Source organism: Oncorhynchus keta, chromosome 14 (genome assembly GCF_023373465.1).
Source record: "Oncorhynchus keta strain PuntledgeMale-10-30-2019 chromosome 14, Oket_V2, whole genome shotgun sequence".
In the NCBI taxonomy this organism is placed as follows: Eukaryota; Metazoa; Chordata; class Actinopteri; order Salmoniformes; family Salmonidae; genus Oncorhynchus; species Oncorhynchus keta.
The window spans coordinates 16,688,170-16,706,844 of NC_068434.1; the positions used below are offsets into that span (position 1 = coordinate 16,688,170).

General features: G+C 46.7%; 1 protein-coding gene across 3 annotated transcripts in view; it reads right to left on the bottom strand.

Annotated features, from left to right (window-relative positions):
* LOC118394024 (multiple C2 and transmembrane domain-containing protein 1) overlaps positions 1-18,675 on the bottom strand; it is a 288,690-nt gene that overhangs the window by 108,386 nt on the left and 161,629 nt on the right. For all 3 annotated transcript variants that reach the window (XM_052461210.1, XM_052461209.1, XM_052461208.1), the window contains one exon: positions 14,817-14,910. In XM_052461210.1, the coding sequence (XP_052317170.1) occupies positions 14,817-14,910 (94 nt within the window). The remainder of the gene's footprint in view (positions 1-14,816; positions 14,911-18,675) is intronic.

Genomic DNA, 18,675 nt, shown 5'->3' on the forward strand with positions numbered 1-18,675 from the left:
GTCTGACAGGGATGGAATAGATAGGGAGGGGGAGGAGACATCTTGTCTGACAGGGATGGAATAGATAGGGAGGAGGGAGGAGACATCTTGTCTGACAGGGATGGAATAGATAGGGAGGGGGAGGAGACATCTTGTCTGACAGGGATGGAATAGATAGGGAGGGGAGGAGACATCTTGTCTGACAGGGATGGAATAGATAGGGAGGGGGAGGAGACATCTTGTCTGACAGGGATGGAATAGATAGGGAGGGGGGAGGAGACATCTTGTCTGACAGGGATGGGGCTGAGAAGAGGGAGGGGGGAGAGAGAAGACATCTTGTCTGACAGGGATGGAATAGATAGGGAGGGGGAGAGAGACATCTTGTCTGACAGGGATGGAATAGAAGAGGGAGGGGGGGAAGACATCTTGCCTGACAGGGTTTGGGCTGAGAAGAGGGAGGGAGGAGAGAGAAGACATCTTGTCTGACAGGGATGGGGCTGAGAAGAGGGAGGGGGAGAGAGAATACATCTTGTCTGACAGGGATGGAATAGAAGGGAGGGGAGAGGAGACATCTTGTCTGACAGGGATGGAAAGATAGGGGGAGAGGGAGGAGGGACATGAAAGGTCTGACAGGGATGGAATAGTATAGGGAACTCCGGTGGAGGTAAGTTATTTCAAACTTGGAGTCTGACAGAGGATGGAATGGAAGGGAACAGAGGAACATGGAGGACATGGAGGCTGAACAGATGGAACATGGAGGAGGGAGGCTGAACAGATCTGGTCTGACAGGGTGGGAGGCTGAACAGAGGAACATGGAGAAGTGGAGGCTGAACAGAGAACATCTTGTCTGACAGGGATGGAATAGACAGAGGCAAAACAGAGGAACATCTTGTCTGACAGGGATGGAATAGATAGGGAGGCAAAACAGAGGAACATCTTGTCTGACAGGGATGGAATAGATAGGGAGGGGAACAGAGAACATCTTGTCTGACAGGGATGGAATAGATAGAGGCTGAACAGAGGAACATCTTGCTGAACTAGGGACGTGGAGGTGGGAGGGAATAGTGGACAGGGAGGTGGGAGGGGGAGGAACATGGAGGTGGAGCTGAACAGAGGCATGGAGGGTGGAAACAGAGGAACATGGATCTTGTCTGAACATGGGGATGGAATAGAACATGGAGGGTAGAGGGACAGAGGTCTGAACATCTGTGGAGGCTGAACAGATGGAATGGAGGTGGAGGGAACATGGAGAGGCAAAACAGAGGAACATCTTGGCTGACAGGGATGGAATAGGCAAAACAGGGAAATGGAGTTGTAGATCTTGAACAGAGGAACAGGGATGCAAAACAGAGATAGAGGGAGGGGGAGGCTGAACATCTTGTCTGGACAGGGAGGGAATAGGGAAGGGAGGTGTGGAGGGAACAGAGGAACATCTTGTGGAGGCTGAACAGGGATGGAATAGATAGTGGAGGCAAAACAGAGGAACATGGAGTGTAGACATTTTGTCTGACAGGGATGGAATAGATGGAGGCAAAACAGAGGAACATGGAGTTGTCTGAACAGAGGGATGGAGGTGTAGAGGCTGAACAGAGGAACATGGAGGAGGGAGGCAAAACAGAGGAACATGGAGGTTAGAGTCTGAACAGAGGGATGGAGGTGTGGAGGCTGAACAGAGGACCATGGAGGTGTGGAGGCTGAACAGAGGAACATGGAGGAGTGGAGGCTGAACAGAGAACATCTTGTGGAGGCTGAACAGAGGGAACATGGAGGTGTAGAGGGAACATGGAGGAGGAGGACATCTTGTCTGACAGGGATGGAGGCTGAACAGAGGAACATGGAGGGGGAGGCAAAACAGACATGGAGGTGACAGGGAGGCTGAACAGAGGAACATGGAGGGTGGAGGGGAACATGGAGGTGTAGAGGCTGAACAGAGGGACATCTTGTGGAGAGGCTGAACAGGGAACATGGAGGAGGTGGAGGCTGGAGGCAAAACAGAGAACATGGAGGTGTAGATGGAGGGGTGAGAGAGGCTGAACAGAGGAACATCTTGAGGCAAAACATGGAGGGCTGGGGAACTAGAGGCTGAACAGAGAACATGGAGGAGTGGAGGCTGAACAGAGGAACATGGAGGTAGAGGCTGAACAGAGGGACATCTTGTCTGACAGGGATGGAGGCTGAACAGAGGGACATGGAGAGTGAAGACATCTTGTCTGAACAGGGAACAGAGGAACATGGAGTCTGAGGTGTGGAGGCAAAACAGAGGAAACATGGAGTTGTCTGAACAGGGACATGGGGTGAGAGGGAACAGAGTAACATGGAGGAGTGGAGGCAAAACAGAGGAACATGGAGGTGTAGAGGCTGAACAGAGGGACATGGAGGTGTAGAGGCTGAACAGAGGAACATGGAGTTGTAGAGGCAAAACAGAGGAACATGGAGGAGTGGAGGCTGAACAGAGGGACATGGAGGTGTGGAGGCTGAACAGAGGAACATGGAGGTGTGGAGGCTGAACAGAGGAACATGGAGTTGTAGAGGCTGAACAGAGGAACATGGAGGTGTGGAGGCTGAACAGAGGAACATGGAGGAGTGGAGGCTGAACAGAGGAACATGGAGTTGTAGAGGCTGAACAGAGGAACATGGAGGAGTGGAGGCAAAACAGAGGAAAATGGAGGTGTGGAGGCAAAACAGAGGAACATGGGGGAGTGGAGGCAAAACAGAGGAACATGGATGTGTGGAGTTGTGGAGGCTGAACAGAGGAACATGGAGGTGTGGAGGCAAACAGAGGAACATGGAGGAACATGGAGGTGTGAAGGCTGAACAGAGAATCATTATGGTTGTAACCTTCTCCAGAGACTAGCATACTGTATTAATCACAACAAATGCCCTATATACAGTACTAGTCAAAGGTTTGGACACACCTACTCCTTGCAGAATAATAGTGAAGACATCAAAAATATAAAATAAAAAAAACATATTTAATCATGTCATAGCCAAAAAAGTTGTATATATTTGATATTTGATATTCTTCAAAGTATTCACCCTTTTCCTAAATGATAGCTTTGCACACACTTGGTATTCTCTCAACCAGCTTCATGAGGTAGTCATCTGGAATGCATTTAATTTAACAGGTGTTCCTTGTTAAAAGTGTATTTGTGGAATGTCTTTCCTTCTTAATGTGTTTGAGCCAATCAGTTGTGTTGTGACAAGGTAGGGGTGTATACAGAAGATAGCCTTATTTGGTAAAAGACCAAATCCATACTTTGGAAAGAACAGCTTAAATAAACAAAGAGAAATGACAGTCAATCAATACTTAAGACATGAAGGTCAGTCAACGCGGGAAAGTTCAAGAACTTTGAAAGTTTCTTCAAGTACGGCCGCAAAAACAATCAAGCGTTACGATGAAACTGGCTCTCATGAGGACCGCCACAGGGAAGGAAGACCCAGAGTTACTACTGCTTCAGAGAATAAGTTCATTAGAATTAACTGCACCTTAAATGGAGAATTGCTTATGCCAAGAAACACGAGCAATGGACATTAGACTGGTGGAAATCTGTCCTTTGGTCTGATGAGTCCAAATTTGAGATTTTTGGTTCCAACCACCGTCTCTTTGTGAGACGCAGAATATGTGAATTGATGATCTCCGCATTTGCAGTTCCCACCATGAAGCATGGAGGAGGAGAGGAGGTGTGATGGTGTGAGAGTACTTTTCTGGTGACACTCTCAGTGATTTATTTAGAATTCAAAGCACACTTAACTAGCATGGCAACCACAGCATTCTGCAACGATACGCCATCCTATCTGGTTCGCACTTAGTGGGTCTATAATCTGTTTTTCAACAGGACAATGACCCAACACACCTCCAGGCTGTGTAAGGACTATTTGACCAAGAAGGAGAGTGATGGAGTGCTGCATCAGATGACCTGGCCTCCACAATCACCCAACCTCAACCCAATTAAGATGGTTTGGGATGAGTTGGACTGCAGAGCGAAGGAAAAGCAGCCAACATGTGCTCAGCATACAGTATGTGGGAACTCCTATAAGACTATTGGAAAAGCATTCGGTTGAGAGAATGCCAAGAGTGTGTAAAGCTGTCGTAAAGGCAGAAGAATCTCAAAGAATCTCAAATTACTCAAGTATATTTTAATTTGTTTACACTTTTTTGGTTAGTGTGTGTTTTGGGTGTGTTCCATAGTTTTGATGTCTTCACTATTATTCTACAATGTAGAAAATAGTAAAAAATAAAGAGAAACCCTTGAATGTGTCCAAACTTTTGACTGGTACTGTATATATTTATATATTCCTATATATATATACAGTACCCCTCTCCGACATGATACGTTCTGTGTTTGTGTATGGAAATACATGTTACTGTTTCTTTGTAAATTGAAAGGACTGCCGCTCCCTCCCCACGCATGCACACATTTCATTTACCATTCATAACAACAAACACTTAACTACAGCTTTGATCTTAACTGTTGGGAACACTTTTTCTGTTTATTCAATCATATCACTCTTAAAAGCTAGGTCAGGAAGAGAGATAAATATCCCATTCAAAGTCCCCAAGAGCGTGATTTAAAATACAATTACTTCAGAGTACATTACTTTTAATAATGAAGTTCAGAACAGAAGAAATGGGGTTCAATGCGAGGTTGAATTTAGGTTCATTCATAAACTCCCTGTTGAGGCGGAGCATAGAGTACGACTCTAGTGACTGTGGTATGGACAGCACAGATTGAGAGTGAAACAGAAGTCACTGTGATAAGGACAGCACAGAGGGAGAGTGAAACAGAAGTTACTGTGATCAGGACAGCACAGAGGGAGAGTGAAACAGAAGTCACTGTGATAAGGACAGCACAGAGGGAGAGTGAAACAGAAGTCACTGTGATAAGGACAGCACAGATCGAGAGGAAACAGAAGTCACTGTGATAAGGACAGCACAGAGGGAGAGTGAAACAGAAGTCACATAAGGACAGCACAGAGGGAGAGGAAACAGAAGTCAGATAAGGCCAGCACAGAGGGAGAGTGAAACAGAAGTCACTGTGATAAGGACAGCACAGGGAGAGTGAAACATAAGTCACTGTGATAAGGACAGCACAGAGGGACATGAAACAGAAGTCACTGTGATAAGGACAGCACAGAGGGAGAGTGAAACAGAAGTCACTGTGATAAGGACAGCACAGAGGGAGAGTGAAACAGAAGTCACTGTGATAAGGACAGCATAGAGGGAGAGTGAAACAGAAGTCACTGTGATAAGGACAGCACAGAGGAGATGAAACAGAAGTTACTGTGATCAGGACAGCACAGAGGAGAGTGAACAGAAGTCACTGTGATAAGGACAGCACAGACAGAGTGAAACAGAAGTCACTGGATAAGGACAGCACAGACAGAGAGTGAAACAGAAGTCACTGTGATAAGGACAGCACAGAGGGAGAGTGAAACAGAAGTCACTGTGATAAGGACAGCACAGAGGGAGAGTGAAACAGAAGTCACTGTGATAAGGCCAGCACAGAGGGAGAGTGAAACAGAAGTCACTGTGATAAGGACAGCACAGAGGGAGAGTGAAACATAAGTCACTGTGAGGACAGCACAGAGGGAGAGTGAAACAGAAGTCACTGTGATAAGGACAGCACAGAGGGAGAGTGAAACAGAAGTCACTGTGATAAGGACAGCACAGAGGGAGATGAAACAGAAGTCACTGTGATAAGGACAGCACAGAGGGAGAGTGAAACAGAAGTCAATGTGATAAGGGGACAGCACAGAGGAAGAGTGAAACAGAAGTCACTGTGATAAGGACAGCACAGGGGATGAGTGAAACAGAAGTCACTGTGATAAGGACAGCACAGAGGGACATGAAACAGAGTCACTGTGATAAGGACAGCACAAGGGAGAGTGAAACAGAAGTCACTGTGAGGACAGCACATGGAGGTGACAGCACAGAAGTCAAAAGTCACTGAACAGAGGACAGCACAGAGGGGAGTGTAAGTCCTTCTAAGGACAGCACAGAGAGACTGAAACAGAAGTCACTGTGATAAGGACAGCACAGAGGGAGAGTGAAACAGAAGTCACTGTGATAAGGACAGCACAGAGGGAGAGTGAAACAGAAGTCACTGTGATAAGGACAGCACAGAGGGACTCCTTGAAACAGAATCACTGTGATAAGGACAGCACAGAGGGGTGAAATAGTCAAAACAGCAAGAGGGAGAGTGATATTTAATCATGTGATAAGGACAGCACAAGGGAGAGTGAAACAGAAGCACAAAGACAGCACAGAAGAGTGAAACAGAAGTCACTGTGATAAGGACAGATATTCACACAGAAAGTAAACAGAAGTCACTGTGATAAGGACAGCACAGAGGGAGAGTGAAACAGAAGTCACTGTGATAAGGACAGCACAGAGGGAGAGTGAAACAGAAGTCACTGTGATCAGGACCAGCACAGAGGGAGAGTGAAACAGAAGTCATGATAAGGACAGCACAGAGGGAAGTTTAACAGTCACTGTGATAAGGACAGCACAGAGGGAGAGTGAAAAGAAGTCACTGTGTATCACTGTGATAAGGACAGCACAGAGGGAGAGTGAAACAGAAGTCACTGTGATAAGGACAGCACAGAGGAAGTGAAACAGAAGTCACTGTGATAAGGACAGCACAGAGGAGAGTGGAAGTCACTGTGATAAGGACAGCACAGAGGGAGAAGAAGTCACTGTGATAAGGACAGCACAGAGGGAGAGTGAAACAGAAGTCACTGTGATAAGGACAGCACAGAGGGAGAGTGAAACAGAAGTCACTGATAAGGACATAAGTGAAACAGCACAGAGGGAGAGTGAAACAGAAGTCACTGTGATAAGGACAGCACAGAGGAAAGTGAAACAGAAGTCAAATAAGGACAGCAAGAGAGGGAGAGTGAAACAGAAGTCACTTGAAGACAGAAGTCACTGTGACAGGACAGCACAGAGGGAGAGTGAAACAGAAGTCACTGTCAAGGACAGCACAGAGGAAAGTGAAACAGAAGTCACTGTGATAAGGACAGCACAGAGGGAGAGTGAAACAGAAGTCACTGTGATAAGGACAGCACAAAGGGAATGAAACAGAAGTCACTGTGATAACTGGACAGCACAGAGGGAGAGTGAACAGCCACTGTGATAAGGACAGCACAGAGGGAGAGTGAAACAGAAGTCACTGTGATCAGGACAACAGAGGGAGTTCACAGAAGTCACTGTGATAAGGACAGCACAAGAAACACGAGCAATGGAGAGGGAGAGTGAAACAGAAGTCACTGTGATAAGGACAGCAGACAGAGTGAAACAGAAGTCACTGTGATAAGGACAGACAGACTGGTGGAAATCTGTCCTTTGAAGTCACTGTGATGAGTCACAAATTTGAGAGTCACTTTTGGACAGCACAGAGGGAGAGTGAAACAGAAGTCACTGTGATAAGGACAGCACAGAGGGAGAGTGAAACAGAAGTCACTGTGATAAGGACAGCACAGAGGGAGAGTGAAACAGAAGTCACTGTCCCAGCACAGAGGGAGAGTGAAACAGAAGTCACTGTGATAAGGACAGCACAGAGGTGTGATGAAACAGAAGTTACTGTGATAAGGACAGCACTGTCACTGTGATAAGGACAGCACAGAGGGAGAGTGAAACAGAAGTCATTTAGGACAGCACAGATTCAAAGACAGTGAAACAGAAGTCACTGTGATAAGGACAGCACAGAGGGAGAGTGAAACAGAAGTCACTGTGATAAGGACAGCACAGAGGGAGAGTGAAACAGAAGTCACTGTGATAAGGACAGCACAGAGGGAGAGTGAAACTATAATCACTGTGATAAGGACAGCACAGAGGGAGAGTGAAACAAAGTCACTGTGATAAGGACAGCACAGAGGGAGAGTGAAACAGAAGTCACTGTGATAAGGACAGCACAGAGGAGAGTGATGTCACTGTGATAAGGACAGCACAGAGGGAGAGTGAAACAGAAGTCACTGTGATAAGGACAGCACAGAGGAGAGTGAAACAGAAGATGGTAAGGGGACAGCACAGAGGATGAAACAGAAGTCACTGTGATAAGGACAGCACAGAGGGAGGAAAACACAGAGGGAGAGTGAAACAGAAGTCACTGTGATAAGGACAGCACAGAGGGAGAGTGAAACAGAAGTCACTGTGATAAGGACAGCACAGAGGAGAGTGAAACAGAAGTCACTGTGATCAGGACAGCACAGAGGGAGAGTGAAACAGAAGTAAACTGTGATAAGGACAGCACAGAGGGAGAGTGAAACAAAAGTCACTGTGATAAGGCCAGCACAGAGGGAGAGTGAAACAGAAGTCACTGTGATAAGGACAGCACAGAGGGATATTTTGAAATTTAAGTCACTGTGATAAGGACAGCACAGAGGAGAGTGAAACAGAAGTCACTGTGTTGAAACAGAAGTCACTGTGATAAGGACAGCAAGTGAAACAGAAGTCAATAAGGACAGCATAGAGGGAGAGTGAAACAGAAGTCACTGTGATAAGGACAGCACAGAGGGAGAGTGAAACAGAAGTTACTGTGATCAGGACAGCACAGAGGGAGAGTGAAACAGAAGTCACTGTGATAAGGACAGCACAGATCGAGAGTGAAACAGAAGTCACTGTGATAAGGACAGCACAGATCGAGAGTGAAACGAAGTCACTGTGATAAGGACAGCACAGAGGGAGAGTGAAACAGAAGTCACTGTGATAAGGACAGCACAGAGGGAGAGTGAAACAGAAGTCACTTTAAGGCCAGCACAGAGGGAGAGTGAAACAGAAGTCACTGTGATAAGGACAGCACAGAGGGAGAGTGAACATAAGTCACTGTGATAAGGACAGCACAGAGGGAGAGTTAAACAGAAGTCACTGTGATAAGGACAGCACAGAGGGAGAGTGAAACAGAAGTCACTGTGATAAGGACAGCACAGAGGGAGAGTGAAACAGAAGTCACTGTGATAAGGACAGCACAGAGGGAGAGTGAAACAGAAGTCAATGTGATAAGGGGACAGCACAGAGGAAGAGTGAAACAGAAGTCACTGTGATAAGGACAGCACAGAGGGAGAGTGAAACACAGAGGGAGAGTGAAACAGAAGTCACTGTGATAAGGACAGCACAGAGGGAGAGTGAAACAGAAGTCACTGTGATAAGGACAGCACAGAGGGAGAGTGAAACAGAAGTCACTGTGATCAGGACAGCACAGAGGGAGAGTGAAACAAAAGTCACTGTGATCAGGACAGCACAGAGGGAGAGTGAAACAGAAGTCACTGTGATAAGGACAGCACAGAGGGAGAGTGAAACAGAAGTCACTGTGATAAGGACAGCACAGAGGGAGAGTGAAACAGAAGTCACTGTGATCAGGACAGCACAGAGGGAGAGTGAAACAGAAGTCACTGTGATCAGGACAGCACAGAGGGAGAGTGAAACAGAAGTCACTGTGATAAGGACAGCACAGAGGGAGAGTGAAACAGAAGTCACTGTGATAAGGACAGCACAGAGGGAGAGTGAAACAGAAGTCACTGTGATAAGGACAGCACAGAGGGAGAGTGAAACAGAAGTCACTGTGATAAGGGGACAGCACAGAGGAAGAGTGAAACAGAAGTCACTGTGATAAGGACAGCACAGAGGGAGAGTGAAACACAGAGGGAGAGTGAAACAGAAGTCACTGTGATAAGGACAGCACAGAGGGAGAGTGAAACAGAAGTCACTGTGATAAGGACAGAGGGAGGGTGAAACACAGAGGGAGAGTGAAACAGAAGTCACTGTGATAAGGACAGCACAGAGGGGAGTGAAACAGTAGTCACTGTGATAAGGACAGCACAAAGGGAGAGTGAAACAAAAGTCACTGTGATAAGGACAGCACAGAGGGAGAGTGAAACAGAAGGCACTGTGATAAGGACAGCACAGAGGGAGAGTGAAACAGAAGTCACTGTGATAAGGACAGCACAGAGGGAGAGTGAAACAGAAGTCACTGTGATAAGGACAGCACAGAGGGAGAGTGAAACAGAAGTCACTGTGATAAGGACAGCACAGAGGGAGAGTGAAACAGAAGTCACTGTGATAAGGACAGCACAGAGGGAGAGTGAAACAGAAGTCACTGTGATAAGGACAGCACAGAGGGAGAGTGAAACAGAAGTCACTGTGATAAGGACAGCACAGAGGGAGAGTGAAACAGAAGTCACTGTGATCAGGACAGCACAGAGGGAGAGTGAAACAGAAGTCACTGTGATCAGGACAGCACAGAGGGAGAGTGAAACAGAAGTCACTGTGATAAGGACAGCACAGAGGGAGAGTGAAACAGAAGTCACTCTGATCAGGACAGCACAGAAGGAGAGTGAAACAGAAGTCACTGTGATAAGGACAGCACAGAGGGAGAGTGAAACAGAAGTCACTGTGATCAATGCCTCTCACATCTAATTGTGACACATATCAATCTGCAGGTATACACTTCCTGTTGATATTGACACTCACTCCTACATCAGTATACACAGAATAATACAGTATCAGTCATCAGACTGTTTACCTTTACAACATGGCTGTCCTTAGAGATCTTCATTATTTTCTATGTTTGTTTAGGTCAGGGTGTGACTCGGGTGTTGTTGTTTTTGCCTCGTGTGGTTCCCAACCAGAGGCAGCTGTCTATTGTTGTCTCTGATTGGGGATCATATAGAAGTTGTCATTTTCATTTTGGGTTTTGTGGGATCTTGTTTTCTGTTTAGTATCTGAGCCTGACAGAACTGTGCACTTTCGTTTTCACTTTTGTTATTTTGCTTGAGTTTAAAAAAAAAAAAAAAATCATGAACACTTTCATTAGGGCTTTGAGTACAATGATGATAAATAATTCATATTTTATTTTTTTGAGGATTCATTTTCTAAATGTTGAACAATATACTGTCTTCCTTAATAACTGCAACCACATACAATTGTTCACAATATTTCCGTAGTCACTAGAATATTCAACACAATACTCTCGAATTAGCTAGAATTGACTGAAATTCAATCACTAAAATGTATTCAAATGGTTTGAAGAGAAAGGCGTGCTCCTTTAATAATATGCAGGCAATGTGGCGGTGGTGGTGAGTGGATGTCGCTGGTGATGAACTTTCACCTTATTGGAGAGCACCAGAGGAGGTTGTCCCAGCCAATTACCCACTAGGGTTTGAGGGCTACTTTGACGGTCCAGATACACCATAGCCCCTCCCTGGCTTCCTTTTCCATATTCTGGGTGGGTTCACGGCGAGACCTTCAACCTCATTTCAGGCAGCAATAAGATGAGAGTGTTAACCTGAGTTAAACCAACACGGTAGAACTGAGATGATGCCGTTGTCTCCCAGTTCCTTTTGGAGCTGTTAAAAGGAAGGCATATGGCAGTGTCTGAGAGTCTAAATGCTTCACTTACTGTCGTTACTATGGAAAAAATATATGCACGTCTAACTGTGAGTCACTTTGGATCAAAGAGGCTAAATGACATATAACTACATCCTCACTACTCTCCTCAGTATTCCACTGTCAGTCAAGTGCATGATTGCACCCTCGCATAGTGTTCATACATATTATTCACTATCTGTTACACAGTAATGTTGATGCCTCAGCAGCTCAACTCAATGCACTTTTTACTGTATCATAAAACACCAGTACAAAGATCGATCCTGAGGGAATCTGCAAACTACTTCTACTATTGACGCAGTACATGAATGTGTTTGGCCCCTCCATTGAGAAGGTGCTGTGTGTTGCTGAAAGGCTGGAACATCAAGGAAGGTACTCACATGGGTAAGAGCACCTCATCAAATGGGATTGTTGGTTTTAGAGACGATATTCAGTTATTTTCCTGGGCTAGAGTAGAGGTACTCCATGTAAACGCCACAATTAGAGGTATGGGACAGACTGCCACACAGGGAGATAGGGGGATGGAAAGACAGGAGGGGCGAGGAGAGAGGGGGATATGAATGGGAGTGGAATGGAAAAGGCTTTCTCACAGTACCCCCCCTCTATCTCCATTAAAGCCTGTGTGTGTTCCTCTGTGGCCTGCTACCTTGCTCCTGACACCTCTCTCATGCTGGCCAGCTGTGGAGGGGTCTGCATGCAGTGTGGGTGAGGACCCTTAAAGGAGGTCTTAAAGGGGCTTTGTCTCTGAGAGTGTGTGTGTGGGGCCACCAGGCAGACCCAAAGTGTGAAATCAAAGCTCATGAGTCCTTCCATTCCATTGGGAACAACACACACACACACACACACACACACACACACACACACACACACACACACACACACACACACACACACACACACACACACACACACACACACACACACACACACACACACACACACACACTGCCTGGCAAGGCTAATGGGTCAGTGTGGTGGACCGGACCATCTGAGTGGGTTGGAAATAAAGGATGGACCAAACCATCGGACAGATGGGGTGATTGTTGGGCTGAACAGTCTGTGAAGGTGGGATTAGTGGAGGGAAGGGACCACTTTAAAAGTTCGGGGTGCTATTGCGAAGTTGAGGGTGGAGAGGACAACCTAACAGTGAGAGCGAGAGAGAGAAAGAGAGAGAGAGAGAGAGAAAGACTCAAAATGGTGATACTTGACAGTGTCTAGCTCTCACACCAACAATGCTACCAGAGGCCCCTGCATGGAAAAAGAGGACCCACAACTTCACTCAAATGACATTTCAGGCTATGCACTTCTGTTGAACTAATTGGTTCGATGGCTAGCCTATGCACTTCTATTGAACTAATTGGTTCGATTTCTAGCCTATGCACTTCTGTTGAACTAATTGGTTCGATTTCTAGCCTATGCACTTCTGTTGAACTAATTGGTTCGATGGCTAGCCTATGCACTTCTGTTGAACTAATTGGTTCGATGGCTAGCCTATGCACTTCTGTTGAACTAATTGGTTCGATGGCTAGCCTATGCACTTCTGTTGAACTAATTGGTTCGATGGCTAGCCTATGCACTTCTGTTGAACTAATTGGTTCGATGGCTAGCCTATGCACTTCTGTTGAACTAATTGGTTCGATGGCTAGCCTATGCACTTCTGTTGAACTAATTGGTTCGATGGCTAGCCTATGCACTTCTGTTGAACTAATTGGTTCGATGGCTAGCCTATGCACTTCTGTTGAACTAATTGGTTCGATGGCTAGCCTATGCACTTCTGTTGAACTAATTGGTTCGATGGCTAGCCTATGCACTTCTGTTGAACTAATTGGTTCGATGGCTAGCCTATGCACTTCTGTTGAACTAATTGGTTCGATTTCTAGCCTATGCACTTCTGTTGAACTAATTGGTTCGATTTCTAGCCTATGCACTTCTGTTGAACTAATTGGTTCGATTTCTAGCCTATGCACTTCTGTTGAACTAATTGGTTCGATGGCTAGCCTATGCACTTCTGTTGAACTAATTGGTTCGATGGCTAGCCTATGCACTTCTGTTGAACTAATTGGTTCGATGGCTAGCCTATGCACTTCTGTTGAACTAATTGGTTCGATGGCTAGCCTATGCACTTCTGTTGAACTAATTGGTTCGATGGCTAGCCTATGCACTTCTGTTGAACTAATTGGTTCGATGGCTAGCCTATGCACTTCTGTTGAACTAATTGGTTCGATGGCTAGTCTATGCACTTCTGTTGAACTAATTGGTTCGATGGCTAGCCTATGCACTTCTGTTGAACTAATTGGTTCGATGGCTAGCCTATGCACTTCTGTTGAACTAATTGGTTCGATGGCTAGCCTATGCACTTCTGTTGAACTAATTGGTTCGATGGCTAGCCTATGCACTTCTGTTGAACTAATTGGTTCGATGGCTAGCCTATGCACTTCTGTTGAACTAATTGGTTCGATGGCTAGTCTATGCACTTCTGTTGAACTAATTGGTTCGATGGCTAGCCTATGCACTTCTGTTGAACTAATTGGTTCGATGGCTAGCCTATGCACTTCTGTTGAACTAATTGGTTCGATGGCTAGCCTATGCACTTCTGTTGAACTAATTGGTTCGATGGCTAGCCTATGCACTTCTGTTGAACTAATTGGTTCGATGGCTAGCCTATGCACTTCTGTTGAACTAATTGGTTCGATGGCTAGCCTATGCACTTCTGTTGAACTAATTGGTTCGATGGCTAGCCTATGCACTTCACTTTCGCAGTCCATATTTTTCCATCACAACACTTGTATGGAATGACAAGACAGCGAGGCAAAGATGTTGTTGCTTAAGTTCTGGTCTGAAAGTGACCTGAATACTTTACTGTAGAGTAGCTACAGCAAACCCCAGACTGAGCTATGAGTACTGTATTGAGGTCAGCAGGGATTTCCATTTGTTTCTCCGGTAATAAACAAAGGCAGAGCCATTAGGCCTTGCTCCAACCAGGAAATGAAAGACTACGGCAGCTCTATCTGCTCATGTGTGTGAGTCCTCTCCCCTGATTGAGGCCAAACTAACTCAGTCCCACTTCTTTTCCATTAGATAACACACACTGTGAAAAAGTAAAGTAGTTCTCTTTACTGTATACCTCATTAAAAGTAAGAAGTAATGGAGAAACAAGGATGCAAGAGAAACGTTTCTCCCCTAGATTCATTTCAATCTCGTCAAAATAAATATGGTTCTAAATGAGATGTTCTGTAATCTAGATACGATCTCTAATGGTTCTTATTGGCCATTGTCAATGACACCAAATTGATAGATTGATGTTTTATTATACATTAGGCATGGGAAGAATACATTTTGTGGAAACATACAGACAAGCGGGAGTGCCGTTTAGCAACAGATAACAGAAGTTATCCGCTCTTCATAGCAGAGAAGAAGATTTGAATGTCATTTGAAGAGGTTTTAGTTGACTTACCTGTGACATCTGCTGCCATCAGCCCCTCTGATCTGATGACCTTAACCTGGACCACTCCCACATCCTTCAGGTTGTGGAACGACCTCAGCACACTCTGCAGGTTAGAGGTCAGAGGTCAGGTACATTGAGTACATTAAGCTGTGGGAAACAGTTCAGGACAGTTCAATTCACCACTGACATCCAAACGGTCACATTAAGTGAAGTCGAATGGGCAAAATGTATTTTCATTTCCCAGCCAGTCAATGATCTTCCCTTTTCTCTCTTTTCTTTAGTTTAACACACAGGCACTATGGTCAGAAGAATGCCATTACCTTTTCTGTTTTGTGTGAACGAGTGGGAGAGAGAGAGAGAGAGAGAGAGAGAGAGAGAGAGAGAGAGAGAGAGAGAGAGAGAAAGAGCTAGAGAAAGACAGGGAGCGAGAGAGTAAAACACACGCCATTTACTGATAGATGTCATATAGAGAAATTGCAGAGCTCAGACACTTCCCACTTCCACTGAGGCATGACTGGGATTCAGGCAGTGATGTGATAGTTACTGGGCACCATCACATATTTACTGGTCATACTGGTGTACACACACACACACACACACACACACACACACACACACACACACACACACACACACAACTCTCTACAGGGTACAGTGATCATCTCTCGACTGGATGATGATGAAACCAGCCCAGTCTGCTGTGACTTTTTCTATCACTCAATGAAAACACACATCTCCATGTTAGCGGCAGCCTCATTGTCCCTTCACAGAGGTCAGATAGGACACAGGACAAGCCTGGCAGCGTAAATGTATGGACAAGTCTAGCAGATGAAGGAAAGAGCTGAGGAGGTGCAATCACACACACACACACACACACACACACACACACACACACACACACACACACACACACACACACACACACACACACACACACACACACACACACACACACACACACACACACACACACACACACACACACACACACACACACACACACACACACAGCCCTGCACTGAGAGCCATGCTGGCGTGTCTTAAAAGCAGAGAAAACACACTTCACTTCAATTTATTTCTCTCTCTGGCAATAACCCCCTTACATACCCAGAGGAGTAATTATAATTTACATTTCAGAGTCAGGGCCAGGCTACAGACTTCATTTATTATAAACTCTGTCAGCCTCTGCCTGTTTCCAGCGATATTATTGTCGAAATGCCTTAGAATGAAGATGAGAGGAGAGGAAGGAGAAGGGGAGAAAAACCTTTCCACATAAGTTTAATACATGATTTCTCTGAAGATATGACAGCTTATTATTTGTGATTATTGAGGACGGCCTAAAAAAAAAAAAAAAAAGAGAGAGAGAGAGAGAAAAAAAAAAAAAGAGAGAGAGAGAGAGAGAGAGAGAGAAAAAAACATGGCTGATTTGTGAAGCCGGAACATTTCCATAGCAGAGGAATTTCTGATTTGCAGGGCTGCCTTTTCAGGCCCTCTCAATAGACAGGCAGATAGATTGAAAAGCTCAGGAGATGAGGCCTCTTTATTTTTTTAATGAAAGGCTGTAGAATATATTTTCCCACCCTCCAATACATCCTCCCCCACCTCTCACCCCCCCACCTCCCATCCTCCCCCACCTCCCATCCTCCCCACCTCCCATCGTCCCCCACTTCTCATCCTCCCCCAACTCCCATCGTCCCGCACCTCTCATCCTCCCCCAACTCCCATCCTCCCTCACCTCCCATCCTCCTCCACCGCCCATCCTTCCCCACCTCCCATCCTCAACCCCCTCCCATCCTACCCCACATCCCTCCTCCCATCCTCCCCCACATCCCTTCTCCATCCTCCCATCCTCCCCCACCTCCCATCCTCCCAGCTACCAACCTCCCCACGTCCCATCCTCCCCACCTCCCATCCTCCCATTCTTCCCCACCTCCCATCCTCCCAGCTACCAAACTCCCCACGTCCCATCCTCCCCACCTCCCATCCTTCCCCACCTCCCCCACGTCCCATCCTCCCATCCTCCCATTCTTCCCCACCTCCCATCCTCCCAGCTACCAAGCTGAGGAGGCTCGCTCGCTCTGGGTTCAGCCTAGCCCCATTACCGTTGAAGAGGATCCACCCCCCCATCCACCACCCCCTACCCGCCAGCAGGGACTAGGGATCGGGAGGTGGGGGGGTGCATGTGGGGAGAAAGGGGGGTTGGTTATATGGCGGGGCCCCAGCTTGATTGACACCTTGTCACCGTGACGTCTTATTCCATCTCTGTTGTGGAGAAAATGAATGTCAGCGCGCCGGGCCTTATGACTCGCTGTCATCTTGGAGGTGCCTCACCTTTTATCAACACTCCAAATAACATTTCATCCCCACCGACTGCCGGCTGGACAATCCGATCAGGGGACATTCAATCGGATGACTGTGAAATGTCATAATAAAAATGGAATGCTAAGAGCTTCCTCCTCCTCCCCTCTCTTCCCTTTCTCTACATCTCTCTCTCTACCTCTTCTTCTCTGTGTGGGTTGAGGCTCTGAGTTATGGGGGTGTATGGGGTTGTTATGGGGGAGTATGGGGTTGTTATGGGGGTGTATGGGGTTGTTATGGGGGTGTTATAAGGTATAGGAGCTGGTGGAGTGGAGTGGCAGCACTTGAGGAGAGGTCAGTGTGTCCCCCTCCACAGGTCCATTAATAAACATCAGTCCAGGTCCTTCTTGGCAATTCGTATGTATACATCCCGATCAACACTTCTCTGTTAGGTGCTTAACAAGAAACACATACATAGAATGTCACGTTCGTACAGACGGGGAGAGAAATGTGGAAACCTTATCATAAAAAACTGAATGTAACTCAGTGAACGAGAGAGAATCTGTACAGGGATGGGAAAAACTATGAGACGTTTAAACTGATAGAAACCAACAAAAGCACAGCACATTCAACTTCCCACAGTAAACTCTCCTGTAAGAGAGACACATCTCACAGCTAGAGACACCAGTCCTCCAGCATCTCACAGCTAGAGAGACACCAGTCCTCCAGCATCTCACAGCTAGAGATACCAGTCCTCCAGCATCTCACAGCTAGAGACACCAGTCCTCCAGCACCTCACAGCTAGAGAGACACCAGTCCTCCAGCATCTCACAGCTAGAGACACCAGTCCTCCAGCATCTCACAGCTAGAGACACCAGTCCTCCAGCACCTCACAGCTAGAGACACCAGTCCTCCAGCACCTCACAGCTAGAGACACCAGTCCTCTAGCACCTCACAGCTAGAGACACCAGTCCTCCAGCACCTCACAGCTAGAGAGACACCAGTCCTCCAGCACCTCACAGCTAGAGACACCAGTCCTCCAGCACCCCACAGCTAGAGAGACACCAGTCCTCCAGCACCTCACAGCTAGAGAGACACTAGTCCTCCAGCACCTCACAGCTAGAGACACCAGTCCTCCAGCATCTCACAGCTAGGGACACCAGTCCTCCAACACCTCACAGCTCGGGACACCAGTCCTCCAACACCTCACAGCTAGAGACACCTGTCCTCCAGAACCTCACAGCTAGAGACACCAGTCCTCCAGCACCTCACAGCTAGAGAGACACCAGTCCTCCAGCACCTCACAGCTAGAGACACCAGTCCTCCAGCATCTCACAGCTAGGGACACCAGTCCTCCAACACCTCACAGCTAGAGACACCAGTCCTCCAGCACCTCACAGCTAGAGACACCAGTCCTCCAGCACCTCACAGCTAGAGACACCAGTCCTCCAGCACCTCACAGCTAGAGACACCAGTCCTCCAGCACCTCACAGCTAGAGACACCAGTCCTCCAGCACCTCACAGCTAGAGAGACACCAGTCCTCCAGTCTGTTCGTAATTAACAACCACA